Source organism: Oncorhynchus nerka, linkage group LG17 (assembly GCF_034236695.1).
Source record: "Oncorhynchus nerka isolate Pitt River linkage group LG17, Oner_Uvic_2.0, whole genome shotgun sequence".
Taxonomy (NCBI): Eukaryota; Metazoa; Chordata; class Actinopteri; order Salmoniformes; family Salmonidae; genus Oncorhynchus; species Oncorhynchus nerka.
Genome location: NC_088412.1, coordinates 42079519 through 42094032, shown reverse-complemented (window position 1 = coordinate 42094032; position 14514 = coordinate 42079519). Strand labels below are relative to the sequence as shown.

General features: G+C 42.7%; 1 protein-coding gene across 1 annotated transcript in view; it reads right to left on the bottom strand.

Moving 5' to 3' along the window:
- Positions 1 to 14514, bottom strand: part of LOC115145273 (insulin receptor-like) — a 127948-nt gene that overhangs the window by 14169 nt on the left and 99265 nt on the right. The window contains exons 4-10 of the mRNA XM_029686714.2: positions 11693 to 11832; positions 11334 to 11481; positions 10897 to 11111; positions 9781 to 9907; positions 8649 to 8899; positions 8255 to 8422; positions 7857 to 8055 (exon numbers count right to left, since the gene is read on the bottom strand). Of these exons, the coding sequence (XP_029542574.1) occupies positions 7857 to 8055; positions 8255 to 8422; positions 8649 to 8899; positions 9781 to 9907; positions 10897 to 11111; positions 11334 to 11481; positions 11693 to 11832 (1248 nt within the window). The remainder of the gene's footprint in view (positions 1 to 7856; positions 8056 to 8254; positions 8423 to 8648; positions 8900 to 9780; positions 9908 to 10896; positions 11112 to 11333; positions 11482 to 11692; positions 11833 to 14514) is intronic.

Here is a 14514-nt window from a genome sequence, read left to right as displayed (position 1 = left end):
ACAGGAGGAGAGTAGAGGACAGGAGAGGGAGATGAGAAGCCAGGTGAGATGAGGCGTATTATGCTAAAAAGAGCTAAGATGAAAGTTGTAAGCGGAAGTCATTATGAACAAACTTTCACAATAAACCGACAACCTGGTTTTCCTATACTGGAACTTACCTACCTACCGTATAGATCTCTGCTGAAAATCAATGTTAGTTACTCCATCCCAGAAACCCATTGTATCTACCCAACACAGCCCACAACTCCAAAATACCAGGTGTTTGACCAAATACATGAATTGTCCTCCTATTCTCCATTAAGCGTTAGGTGAAGATAACGATGTTGTGAGTTAGTCCTTGGTAAGTAGTCCTGTTCTCTGGCCACAGTGCCCATTAACTCAGCTATGCTGCTTGACCTTTAACACTAAAAAAAATCTCCTCTACACTCATCAACACTAGATGGCGCGCAGGAGGCTTCAGCGAGCCTGGCATCCAGACATTACTGGGTGTGTTTACATCTGAGGTGAGTGCAGACTGAGAAGCACTGAGAACAGCACAGGGAGAGGCTGATGGCTTGTTACATTGTGTTCCTGCTGCTACAGAGAGTAGCAAGAGGGAAGATCCAACCTCCCTCTGGGTCAAAAATCTTTTCTCCTAATGGTTGAGGTTCAAATTGAGGGATGGTAATCTGACCTTGGATCAGATCCCTTGGTAGACTAAGGCAACTTCTTCCTCAGCAGTCAGGTTGACATCTGCATGGAGGGGCACTATCTATATATCTGTCTATCAATCAATGTATCTGTCTAACAGTGAGTCTTCAGAATGCTGGCTGCCTGGCTGGGCCCACAATGATGTCACAGGCCTGCCTGGGTCTGATTACAGGCTCTCTTTGACAGAGTGCTTGCTGCCTGGTGATGCACAGACAGACAGCACAACTGAACATACTCACCCATCTCAGCCATGTCACTACACTACCAGAGAAATACAGACAGTCAGTAGAACAATAGACAGAAATCCACTCACTGGAGTCAACCAAAATGGCAGCAAAAAAACAGAACTAGCCAGGTCTGGACTGGGTCACGGTGGGTTCCAGACAGTCCATTAATTTACTTGGTCCTCTGAAGCTCAGTTGGTAGAGCATGTATCTTGCAACATCAGGATTGTGGGTTAGAGTCCCGGGACTACCCATACGTAAAATGTATGCACGCATGACTATAAGTATTTTTAGATAAAGCATGTGCTAAATGGCATATATTATTCCCTCTACTTTTCTCTCTCTCTCTGCCAGTTATAGCAGCACCAGTAAGGTTTAGAGGGGATGAGCGGAAAGAGGAGCTAACTAGGCATGATGATGACACCAGCCATACTGGCTGACCCCAGGTGGAAGTCTGAGTGACTGTTTCAGCCCAATACCTTCATAAGAAAAGATTGGGAAAGCCATGAAGGTGTGGTGCCATTTACAAGGCAGGGTTAGCTGTGTTTTATGTTGTTGAGTGTCTATGTTGGCCTGTCATTGCGCGACAGATTTTTTTTCGATACCCATACCGATTATTGGAGGACCAAAAAATGCCGATACCAATTAAATCAGACGATTTTTATATACATTTGTAAGTGACAATTACAACAATACTGAATGAAAATGAACCTTTTTATTTTAACTTAATATAACACAAATAAAATCTATTTAGTCTCAAATAAATAATGAAACGTCCAATTTGGTTTAAATAATGCAAAAACACAGTGTTGGAGAAGAAAGTAAAAGTGCAATATGTGCCATGTAAAAAAAAAAAAGCTAAGTTCCTTGCTCAGAACATTGGAAAGCTGGTGGTTCAATATTCACAGTTAAGAAGTTTTAGGTTGTAGTTATAGGAATTATGACGCGTCGGCTATTTCTCTCTAAACCATTTGCACTTCGAATACCTTTGACTATTGGATGCTCTTATAGGTACTTTAGTATTGCCAGCCTAATCAAGGGAGTTGATGGGCTTGAAGTCAAACGGTGCCGTGTGTCAAGCATTGCTAAAAGCTGCTCGCAAACACAGTAATGTGCTGTTTGAATGAATTATAATAAACACAGAAATACGAGCCTTTGGTCGTTAATATGGTCAAATCCGGAAACTATAATTTTGAAAACAAAAAGTTTATTTTTTCAGTGAAATACGTAACCATTCTGTTTTTTGTCGAACGGGTGGCAACCCTAAGTCTAAATATTGCTGTTACATTGCACAACCTTCAATGTTATGTCGTAATTATGTAAAAGTCTGGAAAATTAAACACGGTCTTTGTTAGGAAGAAACAGGTCGTGACGAGCCAGGCAGCCCAAACTGTTGCATATACCCCGACTCTGCTTGCCTTGAACGCAAGAGAAGTGACACAATTTCCTTGTTAATATTGCCTGCTAACATGCATTTATTTTAACTAAATATGCAGGTTTTTAAAAAATCAATACACAGAAGTATATTTCAAGAAAGGCATAGAACATTTTTAAGAAAGGCATAGTTCATGGTTGGGTACATTTGTGCAACGAATGTGCTTTTTTCACGAATGCGCTTTTGTTAAACCCTCAACCGTTTGGCAATGTTGAATCAGGTTGTGATTCAATGATAAATTAACAGGCACCGCATTGACTAAATGCAACGGAGGACAAGCTAGTTAACCTAGTAATATCATCAACCATGTATAGTTAACTAGTGATTATGTGAAGATTGATTGTTTTTTTTAAAGATAAGTTTAATGCTAGCTAGCAACTTACTTGGCTCATTGCAGCCACAAGGTCCTTTTGACACTGCTTTCACGTAACAGGTGGTCAAAGCCTGTTTCCTCATGGATTGCAATGTTTTCTGCCTAAATCAATGTCCAAAAAGGCAGATTACCAATTGTTATGAAAACTTGAAATCGGCCATGCCAATTAATCGGTCGACCTCTAGTCTGAACTCCTTGTTCACTAGGCTGTCACTGTTGTCGTGTCTTTGGCTATGCCGGATTAAGTGATATGACATGCTATTCTATAAAATCCTTTCTCTGTAATTAATATTACCTGATTAGCTCAATCATGTAAATGTAATTAACTAGAAAGTCGGGGAACCACAAAATAATATTTATAGAGCAGTCATCTTCCAAATAAACTCTAGTAATATTTTACATCAATAGCAGTCAATATTAATCGTCACCTTAATTCAGTCTCATCTGAAAGTTGTAAATTCTTGGTTATCTTCACGAACCCTGGCTAACAAGTTGAATCAGCAATACAAAATTGGGTTTGATTATTTATTTACTAAATACCTAACTAATCACACAGAATTACATATACACAGAATGAATCATACCTTGATTACAAATTACGTCATAAAGGAAAACGTCCCAAGCGCGCAGAACAGATATGACAGCTGGTTACTCAAAAAAAAGGGGGTTGGGTTTGAGTGAAGGAGCGGGATGACTTGAGGAACAAAGGGAGAAGCCATGCTATCGTAAATACAGTATCTTATTCATTCTAAATTACCGGCCATTTGGAAATGGAAAATGCAATAAATATTTTCCCCCCAAGCTGCGCTTCGGTAGGTTGGTGGTAGATGGAAGGCCGTGTTGCCCAACCGAGTCCTTTGAAGAATGTCTCTGGTGGTAAATTGGATACGTTGTAGTGTCGGCGTTGGTTGGTAGATGGGATACTCTGTCGTTTTTATCGGTTTTAGCTGTTGCTAACTCAACGGCTAGGAGGTATCAGTTCTGTAGTGAATAAGAGTTCAAAGTTCATACCATTCGCAACCAAAGCTAGGCTGAGGTTGGCTTCATTCTGTAGTTATTATCTTAACCCTTCTGACATCGGATCGTCATCCTAATGTACCCGGAACAGCAAGTTATTTGCCCTTTTAACGTAAAGGCTGCAGGCCTCACGTACTTGGAACAGGAGGTTACATTTTATATAGTGGAGGGAGAAGGGTGTGTTTTCATAGTTTTATAACACATGTCCTTCACAGGGGCGGGCCACTGATTGAGCAGAGCCCTAACCTTATGAAAACCCAAAACTCTAATTTGGAAGCTAAAATGACATTTAATCTTTTCACCAATAATTTTATATTCAAACATTTAAATTGTACAACAATTCCATGTGAATCTGATAACTACAATGTATAGACTTTCCACTGTAGAGTTTATGTCATCCTATCAGTGATGAGAATGTCTCAGATGACAACCGAACTGACATCATATTCATTAAGTACCAACGTACTTAAGTAACATTCATTAAGTACCAACGCATATGCTCAACTGGTTCAACTGGATTACCAAAAAATATGGTTCATTTCCCCCCACCTTCTGATGTTCCCAGAATCTCTATGTTAACCAAGGGTTTTTCAAATGTCACATCAGTAGGGTAGAGAGAGGAAAAAGGCGGGAAGAGGTATTTATGACTGTCATAAACCTACCCCCAGGCCAGCGTCATGACACTGTTGTGTCTGAATTCCATGTTCACTAGGCTGCCATTGTTGTGTTTCTAAACTCCTTGCTCACTAGGCTGTCATTGTTGTGTTTCTAAACTCCTTGCTCACTAGGCTGTCACTGTTGTGTTTCTAAACTCCTTGTGCATTAGGCTGTCACTGTTGTGTTTCTAAACTCCCTGCTCACTAGGCTGTCATTGTTGTGTTTCTAAACTCCTTGCTCACTAGGCTGTCACTGTTGTGTTTCTAAACTCCTTGTGCATTAGGCTGTCACTGTTGTGTTTCTAAACTCCTTGTGCATTAGGCTGTCACTGTTGTGTTTCTAAACTCCTTGCTCACTAGGCTGGCACTGTTGTGTCTGAACTCCTTGTTCAAAAGGCTGTCACACACACCACACAAAAGGGTCAGGGCTAGCCGGATGGCACGCTAGTACACACACACTGACTGTATAATCCGGGGACAAACAAAGGGAGAGCAGGGCCCCTGCCTGTGAGGCTGTGCTGTAAGGAGCACAGTGTTCCTGTAACCATGTGAATAACAGCTACAGGGACACTCTCAGTCAGGGCCCAGACACCCTAACCAGCTACTAGACTACAGCTAGCCCAGGCCAGTCTAGCAGTAGGAACAATTACCCTCATCCATACAGAAACACACAGATTAATTGATTTATAACATCTATCCGCTTATGAACTGGGAGCTAAATCAGAACTGCCAAGGCCGGACACAGTCGTTTGAAACGGCGGCAATGCGGAAGAGACTGACTCAGATACTGGATTTGCTTGGTGATTACCCATGCCTCGCCTCAGCAACTATTATACAAATGCCTTCCTATGGTTGAAATGTGAGGGTGTGTGTATGTCACAGTGTGTGTGTGTGTCAGCCCAGGGGCCTCATGTCAGTCAACGGTGCATTTGAAAGCCAGCTCTGCTTGCTATTCCACCTGCCAAAGAGACTTTGGTGCCGTCAAAACATTACGCTACACGGACTCTCTTCTCACATGTTCCTGGAATCGCAATAAAAGGGGAATTGAAACGCATAGGCTTTCACTAATTATCACGCTTGGGTTGAGCAGGCATTTAATTTGTCACACAGAGAGAGACATTGCCATACCACCACTGACGCAGAGCTGCTGGCTGTTGTGCTCTGATTGACTGACAAGTTGAGGGGGCCGAGGCATTAACTAATCAAATGGGGACTAACTGTCATCAGACTCCATCATCCTCTCCCCTCATGTTCATTTAATAGACTTCTTAGGCGTGTAGGAGGTAGCCATCAATTACTTTCAGGGTTCCCTGAGTTCTGGGGTAATATCTGAGGTATATAGCTAACTGTTGTTTCTTACGCCAACATCTCACTGTGATGGAACCACTGTTCTCATACCTGATCTCACACACTTTGTTGTGGAGGTAACTCGGCTATAATCATACCTGGTCTCAAATACTTAATTATGAAGTTACTTTAGTTATGCCATAATACCTGATCTCAAACACTTTGTTATGAAGGTACAGTTGAAGTCGGGATACACCTTAGCCAAATACGTTTGAACTCAGTTTTTCACAAATCCTAGTAAAAAATCCCTGTCTTAGGTCAGTTTAGATCACCCCTTTATTGTAAGAATGTGAAATAGTAGAGATAATGATTTACTTCAGCTTTTATTTCTTCATCTTGGATCAAACGTTTCAAGTAGCTTTCCACAAGCTTGGGTGAATGTTGGCCCATTGCTCCTGACAGAGCTGGTGTAACTAAGTCAGGTTTCTAGGCCTCCATGCTCGCACACACTCCTTCAGTTCTGCCCACAACATTTCTAATGGATTGAAGCCAGGGCTTTGTGATGGCCACTCCAATACCTTGACCTTGTTGTCCTTAAGCCATTTCGCCACAACTTGGTAAGTATGCTTGGAGTCATTGTCCATTTGGAAGATCCATTTGCAACCAAGCTTTAACTTCCTAACTGATGTCATTTTTCCAGCCAAGAGTCACAAAAAGCAGAAATAGATACAAATTAATCACTAACCTTTGATGTTCTTCATCAGATGACACTCATAGGACAACATGTTACACAATACATGTATGTTTTGTTCGATAATGTGCATATCTATATCGAAAAATTTCAGTTTACATTGGAGCGATACGTGCAGTAATGTTTTGATTCCAAAACATCTGGTGATTTTGCAGAAATACTCATAATAAACATTGACTAAAGTTCTGAGAAGTTCTGTTCTGGTGACTTTTTAAAAGGACATTCTACTCCAAAATGAGGTAAAATAAAAGTATGCTGACACCGTTTAAAATATAATTTCCAACTCCAGAAACGAGCCCAATAACACATTCATAAAATTATTTGTTACAATTATTTAACATATTGGGCCATGTATATAGCCTATGCATTGTCCATATTATAAGGTATGCTATTAGCAATAAACATTATCACCTGTAGCCCAACTGATGCAGCAAAGCGCAAATAAATAGGCTGAAGAATGGGGTTACCTATCTGCATTTACCCTATTGGGTTTAATCATTAGCCAGATCCCAAATGTGATCTTTTAACTAGTTTCTATCCTATAGATGCATTTTATGTCCCATAAAACATGCATAAACACAGTGAATAATAATGTAGGCCTACCTGTTAGGGTAACTGCCAACTGGGCTAGAACATGCTCTGCCTGTAATTCTCACAAACTTAATCACAATTTTTACTCCCCTGGTTGCCACGTCTCTTGCTCAACTAAAACTAGTATCTGTCTCATCACAATTTTTTAAGTCAATCCCTTTTAATTATTTTGAGGTAGTGTACCCCAGGCTACCCTAAAATTGAATGGTGTTACATTTAGCCCCACTCTCCCCTATGCACTCACTGCTAATTGTGGAGCGGTAACGTGTTTCACCATGCCGCTGCTAAAAATTCTGGGTTTAAAATGGTGCAGTTTGCACATATTTAGGAGTTTAGAAATAAATAAAGTAGGAATGGAGAGCTGGGATCCCTTCTTTTTAACAAAGGCCACTGTTGGGTTGTAATTTGAAATTCTTGCTCCACCAGAAGTTAATGGTTTTTCACTCTGTCAGAACTCCATTAAAACTGCTGTTTTCACGATTGCAAGAACTGTTGTGCATTGACTGCTTGTCAATATGCATGTTTCCCACCCTATGGCACTAGTAACTTGAAATGCACCAAGAGAGGAATATTTTTCTCACAAAGAACACGCAACAACAAGCCCATTAGGTAAATAGATAAACTATTCTACTATGGTGTTATCAGATTTTTCTATGAATTACTTGTTTTGTTTGCAGAGGAAGAGTAAATGTGGGCTGTTATAGCATCTTCAAAGTGAGACTCAGCAGAAATATTTGTTCACGTTCCATATTTTTTGTTGTGGCGGCAATGATTTTGCCATGGCACAGCGCCACAGCAAAGTGAGTGCAGCGGTAATACTGTGCTATCATACCTGACTTTAAACACTTCATTGTGGATGTAGTTTTCGAAGGTCTTGCGGTACTCAGACTCCTCAGCCTCCTTCTTGAGCTGGGTGTCTGTTTTGGGGCAGGCACAGCAGCGGTTCCCTGGCCCAGACTCGTCTGTCTGGTTCCACTTTTGCTCCTCGTCAGTGTCCAGATGGGTAGGCACCCGCGACGGCAGCTTCATTCCTGCACACAGACAGAGAGAGACATGGTTAGAATCCCAAACGTCACATCGCAACTGAATCCCACACACAAAATAGTGGACCCTGAAACCCCCTTTTCAATGGTCAACAGACTATGAGATCATTTGATATGATTTATCAACCTTTTCGTAACTATGATATGAAGTAAACCTCTGAATAATTAACAATCCTCTGTGTCTCACCTTTTTGACAGTAGTCAAACTTGTAGAGGTCGCTGTCCTCGGGCTGCTGCTGACAGAACACCAGGTAGTGAGTGATGTTGCCATTGGCGTCCGTGGGGGGCTTCCACTTCAGGATGATCTGAGAGGACGAGTTGGATGATGAGATGGGGTCCAGCGGCACCGACGGCTCTAAAACACAACATGGTTAAAGTAGGGTTGGTCGTCATACTAGCGGGTTGGGACCTATTGGTGGATCGCCGCTAGTTTCTCTAGACTTTGGTTAACAGCAAAAGACAAATTACTTGAGTTAAAGCTTGCTAGCTAGAGACACTGTTTTATGCATTTGTTGGGCCACAAGATTTGAGATGTAGTAGATTAGAATGTTGTAAGGAACGGAGGATTGTTTGTGACTCACTGGTGGCATTGGTGCGGACGTAGATGATCTCACTCTTGGCCCCGAGGACCTGGTGTTCATCTGAGGCGGAGAGCTGGGTCTTGACCATGATGGCGTACTGGGTATAGGGTTTCATAGTATGGATGAGGTAGCCAGGCTCTCCCTGCTCCTTCCCCTCCGAGGCCCGGGGTGGAGGGTCTATGTCAGCTATCACCCAGCTGTTAGAGCCACACGCATCCTGGCCATCAAACTCTGTCACATTCTTATAGGGCCTGGAGAAGGAAGGGGACAGAGACGCACACAAATACTCAATAGTAGAAATATACCCTAAGCCAAGTCAAACTACGTCACATTATTTTAGCGTCTGGAAGGGCGGGACACACACACACACATTACTACGTTCTTGAGAAGAGACTTGGATTCAAAACGATGACAGGAGAGTGGCCTAATTACGCACATCCAAAAGTAGAAAGTGGCAGCTACCATTCATAGTCGATACAGCCGCTAACAAAATGCCCACTACTAGCCCCTTCTTTAATAAAGAAGAATCATTCAATGCTAGAGCTACAGTAAGACCCATCACATTCTTATACTGTAGGAGATGAGCGAGAGACTAATTCAATATTCACATATTCAGTTCTACCGCAAAGAAATGCAACCAGGACACCTATTCACATGGTGTGGTATAAGCTTTCTGAAGAGTAATGCAAAGAGAAGAGAATAGTCATTACACATACTGTACACCACATGCTGATCGATGCTTCTAAAACAGCATGTTTCATTCAGAAAAAGACACCTGTTCTGTTCTGTGATACAGCTAAGAAGTATATACTGTGTTGGGAGCTTAAATAATGACACGGCATGTCCGTCTTACAATACTGCTTACCGGAATGTCCATCAGACAGTACTTCTACCTCTTTCTGAATGTATTTGTGTTTATTCTTAATTTATGTGTTCATGTTTTTCTACCTACAATACCCTTGCCATAGACTAGCGTCTGCTCCATGGGTGTCTATCAAGCTGCCTCACCTTACAGAAACAGATGACAGGTTCCTTCCCTGTGGGCCATTCTGGCTCAGACAAGGGTACTAATTTACTTTCAGTACAGTACACCTCTAGGTATTTATGTATTAATGTATTGCTTCCTACTTACGCCTCTTTGTAGAGGACCATGAAGCCTAGTAGGTCTCTGAAGTCAGGCGGCCAGAAGGGTTCCCACTTGATGAGGATCTTGTCTGACTGCGTGCGCACCGTGGTGAACTTCAGCACCTGGTTCTCACCTGGAGACCAACAACAGAGACAGACAGACATCAGCCAAGGGAGGAGTGATCAGGGCAAATGAGGGAGGTGAGAGAATAGCAATATTGTAGAAGAGGTAAAGATGATATCAACCAGATTCCTTTCCCTATGGCTTCCACATGGTGTGAACAGTGGACTTTAGACACAGTGAACTTTAGACATAGTTTCAGGCTTTCATTCTGAAAAATGAGCGAGAATGATCACATCGCGTCAGTGGATAGCTGGGTGTCCTTAGATTTTTGCATGTGCGAGCAGCTTGGAGCAGACCTTTTCTCTCTCTCTATCCTATTGAAAAAAAATACATTCCGGTTGAAATATTATTGTAAAAACAACCTGAGGATTGATTATAAAAAATGTTTGACATGTTTCTACGAACTTTACGGATACTATTTGGAATTTTCGTCTGCCCGTCGTGACTTGCACGAGCCTGTGGATTACTGAACAAAACGCACAAACCAAATGGAGGTTTTTGGATATAAAAATAATCTTTAGGGAAAAAACCCAACATTTATTGTGTAACAGTCTCGTGAACATCCGAAGATCATCAAAGGTAAGCGATTCATGTGATTGGTCACGAAAGTCAGAAAAGCAATCTACTTTGCTGCCAGCTGTTTGTAATGTTTTGTCTGCTGAGAGACCTGTCCTAACAAACGCTTGGTTTGCTTTCGCTGTAAAGCTTTTTGAAATCTGACACGCCAGGTGGATTAACAAGCTGTGTTTTGGTATATTGCACTTGTGATTTCATGAAAATTAAATATTTGTAGTAATTTAATTTGAATTTGGCGCTCTGCAATTCAGCGGATGATGACAAAAATGATCCCGCTAAAGGGATCGGTGCGCCAAGAAGTTAATAGTCAACGTTAACTGTAAGTAACCTTTGACTAATAGAGTCTACTACATATATTATTTTTAGCGTCTACTACATATTAATAGTATTATATTTTTTGTCTAAAGTGTTGTCTGGTCTTACAGGAGGCCTGGTCTCCATTGGTCCTGCCGGCGATTTCATTCTTGATGTCTCTCCCCTTGGTGCCCGTCACCTCCTCCATCTTGCGGATCTCAGACATGCACAGCTTGGCGTTGTGAAGGAAGAACATGCGTCCCTGAAGGATGGTCAGGTTGTGTTTGTTCCAGTCCCACAGCTGACGCAGGTTCTGGTTGTCAAGCGCGTAGAACGAGTAGTTCCTGAAAAGGTACACGAAGAAAGCGGTTGAGAAAATGAACAAACTAGTCAGTCTGTAAGACCTAAGAAAAATCTGATATGGCAGTAGAAATTTAAAAAAAATATATAATAATCTGCACACTGGTCTATGCTCCCAAGTACTGTTTTAATTTGGACAATGTTCCAACCGAAAAATCTGAAATGGTACCCTTTTCCCTATATAGTGCACACTACCCGAGACCTACCCATCTTGGGTCAGCGTCTCTCCACGGATGATGTGTAGCTTGCGGAGGAAGGAGAGAGAGACAAGGGCATAGGCTCTCTTGATGGTCAGGTAGCCTGTTATCTCCTCCAGCTGACCCAGGTTAGCCTCCAGCTCTGCTGCTATGTTGTCTGATGGAGAGAGGGGAAACAGACAGTCAGTTCACATTGGTAGTGGGTCTGTGAGTTCCAATTACTTTCAATGTAAAGCCTTTTGAGCACCTGACAAAAAAAATCACTAAGAGAGTCTGTTAAGTGACTATATAATATACTAGGTAGGTGAGGATTGGTTGGAAGGGGTAGATGAGGAGGTATTGAAGTGGTAGGTGTATACTGTACTCACTCCCTCCACGGATCTTGATGATCAGGCTGCCGTTGAGCACGGTGCATCCTCTCAAAGCCTGGGCTGCTGTCACAGAGTCCACTGTCTTCAGCCCTGTACACATCTTAGGACACAGCCCCGCACACGGGGTACAGTTCAACCTGCAAAGAGAAAAACACACAAAGACACTGGTTATGGTCCACTGCCACATACTCATAACACATGGTGTCACCTCACAACAAGCTAGCTGATATAGACATTTCATCCTAGCAAAGGAATGAAATAACGGTGGTCTGTGTGATCAAAATCAGTGTCGTCAAGTTTGAGACATTTCTCAAAAGATGCCAAAACCCCAAGAGGCACTGATTGTTCTTACAGCCCCACTGCACTACTCAGGAGGTGAACAACGTCCCCAGAACACAAACACTTTCTCCTGTCTACATCTATATCACCATATACCAGTGGTCACCAATCGGTCGATCACGGCATTCCTAGTCAATCACCAAACATTTCTGTAAAAAAAAAAAAAAAAAGACTATAAAGCCTTGCGTTCTTATTTTTTCATTAGTTTTGTGCTGTTGGTGGTAAGTGCACTTGATTCAGCAGCCCTAGCACTGGGAAGGCAAATTGTTTCCATTTTTAACCATTTCATGTGTCTTTTAGGTAGAACTCTGCCTACCCGGAAAGCCCAGAGAGCAAATCAAGTGCACCTCTCGGCCTACCATTGGCCAATCAGATAGCTCAAATCACTGTGTCTGCAATGTTTCCTTGGGCCATAGACTGTAAAAAGAAGCCTTATGCACAGCAAAGCCATACGTTGGTGTGGAGTCCTGCAGCCGATGACGCCTTCTGTATACTGAAGGGGCATTTCACCGCCACCCGTTGCAGAAAATCCAGATTCTACGTTGCCCTTTGTGGTGGAGGTGGACGCTTCAGAAGTGGGCATGGGGGCTGTCCTGTCCCAACGTCAAGGTAACCCACAGACATTTGTATCCATGTGCATACTACTACAACAACAAAAAACGGTCTCCTGCAGAAAGGGACTATGACGTCAGTGACCGGGAGCTCTTGGCGGTGAAGTTGGCATTAGAAGAGTGGGGAGACTTGCTGGAGGCCGCCAAGGAAGCATTTCTCTTCCTCATTGACCATCGGGAACCTGGAGTACATACGGACAGCGAGGGGGCTGAACCAGCGCCAAGCAAGGTGGGCCCCATTCTTCACTAGACCTTGTGATATAGGCCAGGTTCAAAGAACATCAAAGCCGATGCCCTGTCCTGTTTTGATTATCTTCATGTTTCTTATTATTAAACTCATCTTCTGCACCCGCTTCCTGACACCCTGTGTATATGTTATAGAAATGCATCAATATTTATCTTTACAAATTTGCTATGACATTGCCTATGAATATATGAACAACTTTGGATTTCACCCCAGTCTCATAATCGAATGGTTTAGACCGTTTGAATGTTTTGATGACCTGGAGTGAGCTTCTCTTCTTCAAGGTCTCCTGCGTGGGCCATACTGTGTGGGTTGCAAAAGTGACTGATGTCCTCATTATGAAAGTATATACTTTACCCGGTATATCTAAAAATGACAACTGATTGTTTCAAGCAAAACTACCAAAACTATTGCTGATTGTTGAACCTGAACAATCGAAATTAAATCGAATGTATAGCCAGATGAGTCGTCTCCGGGGGGTAGTTTAGGCTTCATTTATTCCGGTAAAACACAATTTTCAACAGGGCATTTGATAAAAAAATAACCTAGCAAATTACATTGGTTGTCACTCAACTAATAAGGACTATTATTGTGCAACTCATTATACAAACATTTTGAATGCTGAAGGTTACCCGCAGATGTGCCAGGTCAGGAATAAGCCTACCTCTTGTTGGTCAGCGTGCGAAGCTGCGCAGGGTGCGCACATTTTCAAATCAAATCAAATGTTATTTGTCATACACATGGTTAGCAGATGTTAATGCGAGTGTAGCGAAATGCTTGTGCTTCTAGTTCCGACAATGCAGTAATAACCAACAAGTAATCTAACTAACAATTCCAAAACTACTGTCTTATACACAGTGTAAGGGGATAAAGAATATGTACATAAAGATGTGATGTGTATGCCGAGGAACTTAAAAACGTACTACCCTCTCCACTACTGTTCCATCGATGTGGATAGGGGGGTGTTCCCTCTGCTGTTTCCTGAAGTCCACAATCATCTCCTTAGTTTTGTTGACGTTGAGTGTGAGGTTATTTTCCTGACACCACACTCCGAGGGCCCTCACCTCCTCCCTGTAGGCCGTCTCGCCGTTGTTGGTAATCAAGCCTACCACTGTTGTGTCGTCCGCAAACTTGATGATTGAGTTGGAGGCGTGCGTGGCCACGCAGTCGTGGGTGAACAGGGAGTACAGGAGAGGGCTCAGAACGCACCCTTGTGGGGCCCCAGTGTTGAGGATCAGCGGGGTGGAGATGTTGTTGCCTACCCTCACCACCTGGGGGCTGCCCGTCGGGAAGTCCAGTACCCAGTTGCACAGGGCATAGTCGAGACCCAGGGTCTCGAGCCTGATGACGAGCTTGGAGGGCACTATGGTGTTGAATGCCGAGCTATAGTCGATGAACAACATTCTCACATAGGTATTCCTCTTGTCCAGATGGGTTAGGGCAGTGTGCAGTGTGGTTGAGATTGCATCGTCTGTGGACCTATTTGGGCGGTAAGCAAATTGGAGTGGGTCTAGGGTGTCAGGTAGGGTGGAGGTGATATGGTCCTTGACTAGTCTCTCAAAGCACTTCATGATGACGGAAGTGAGTGCTACGGGGCGGTAGTCGTTAAGCTCAGTTACCTTAGC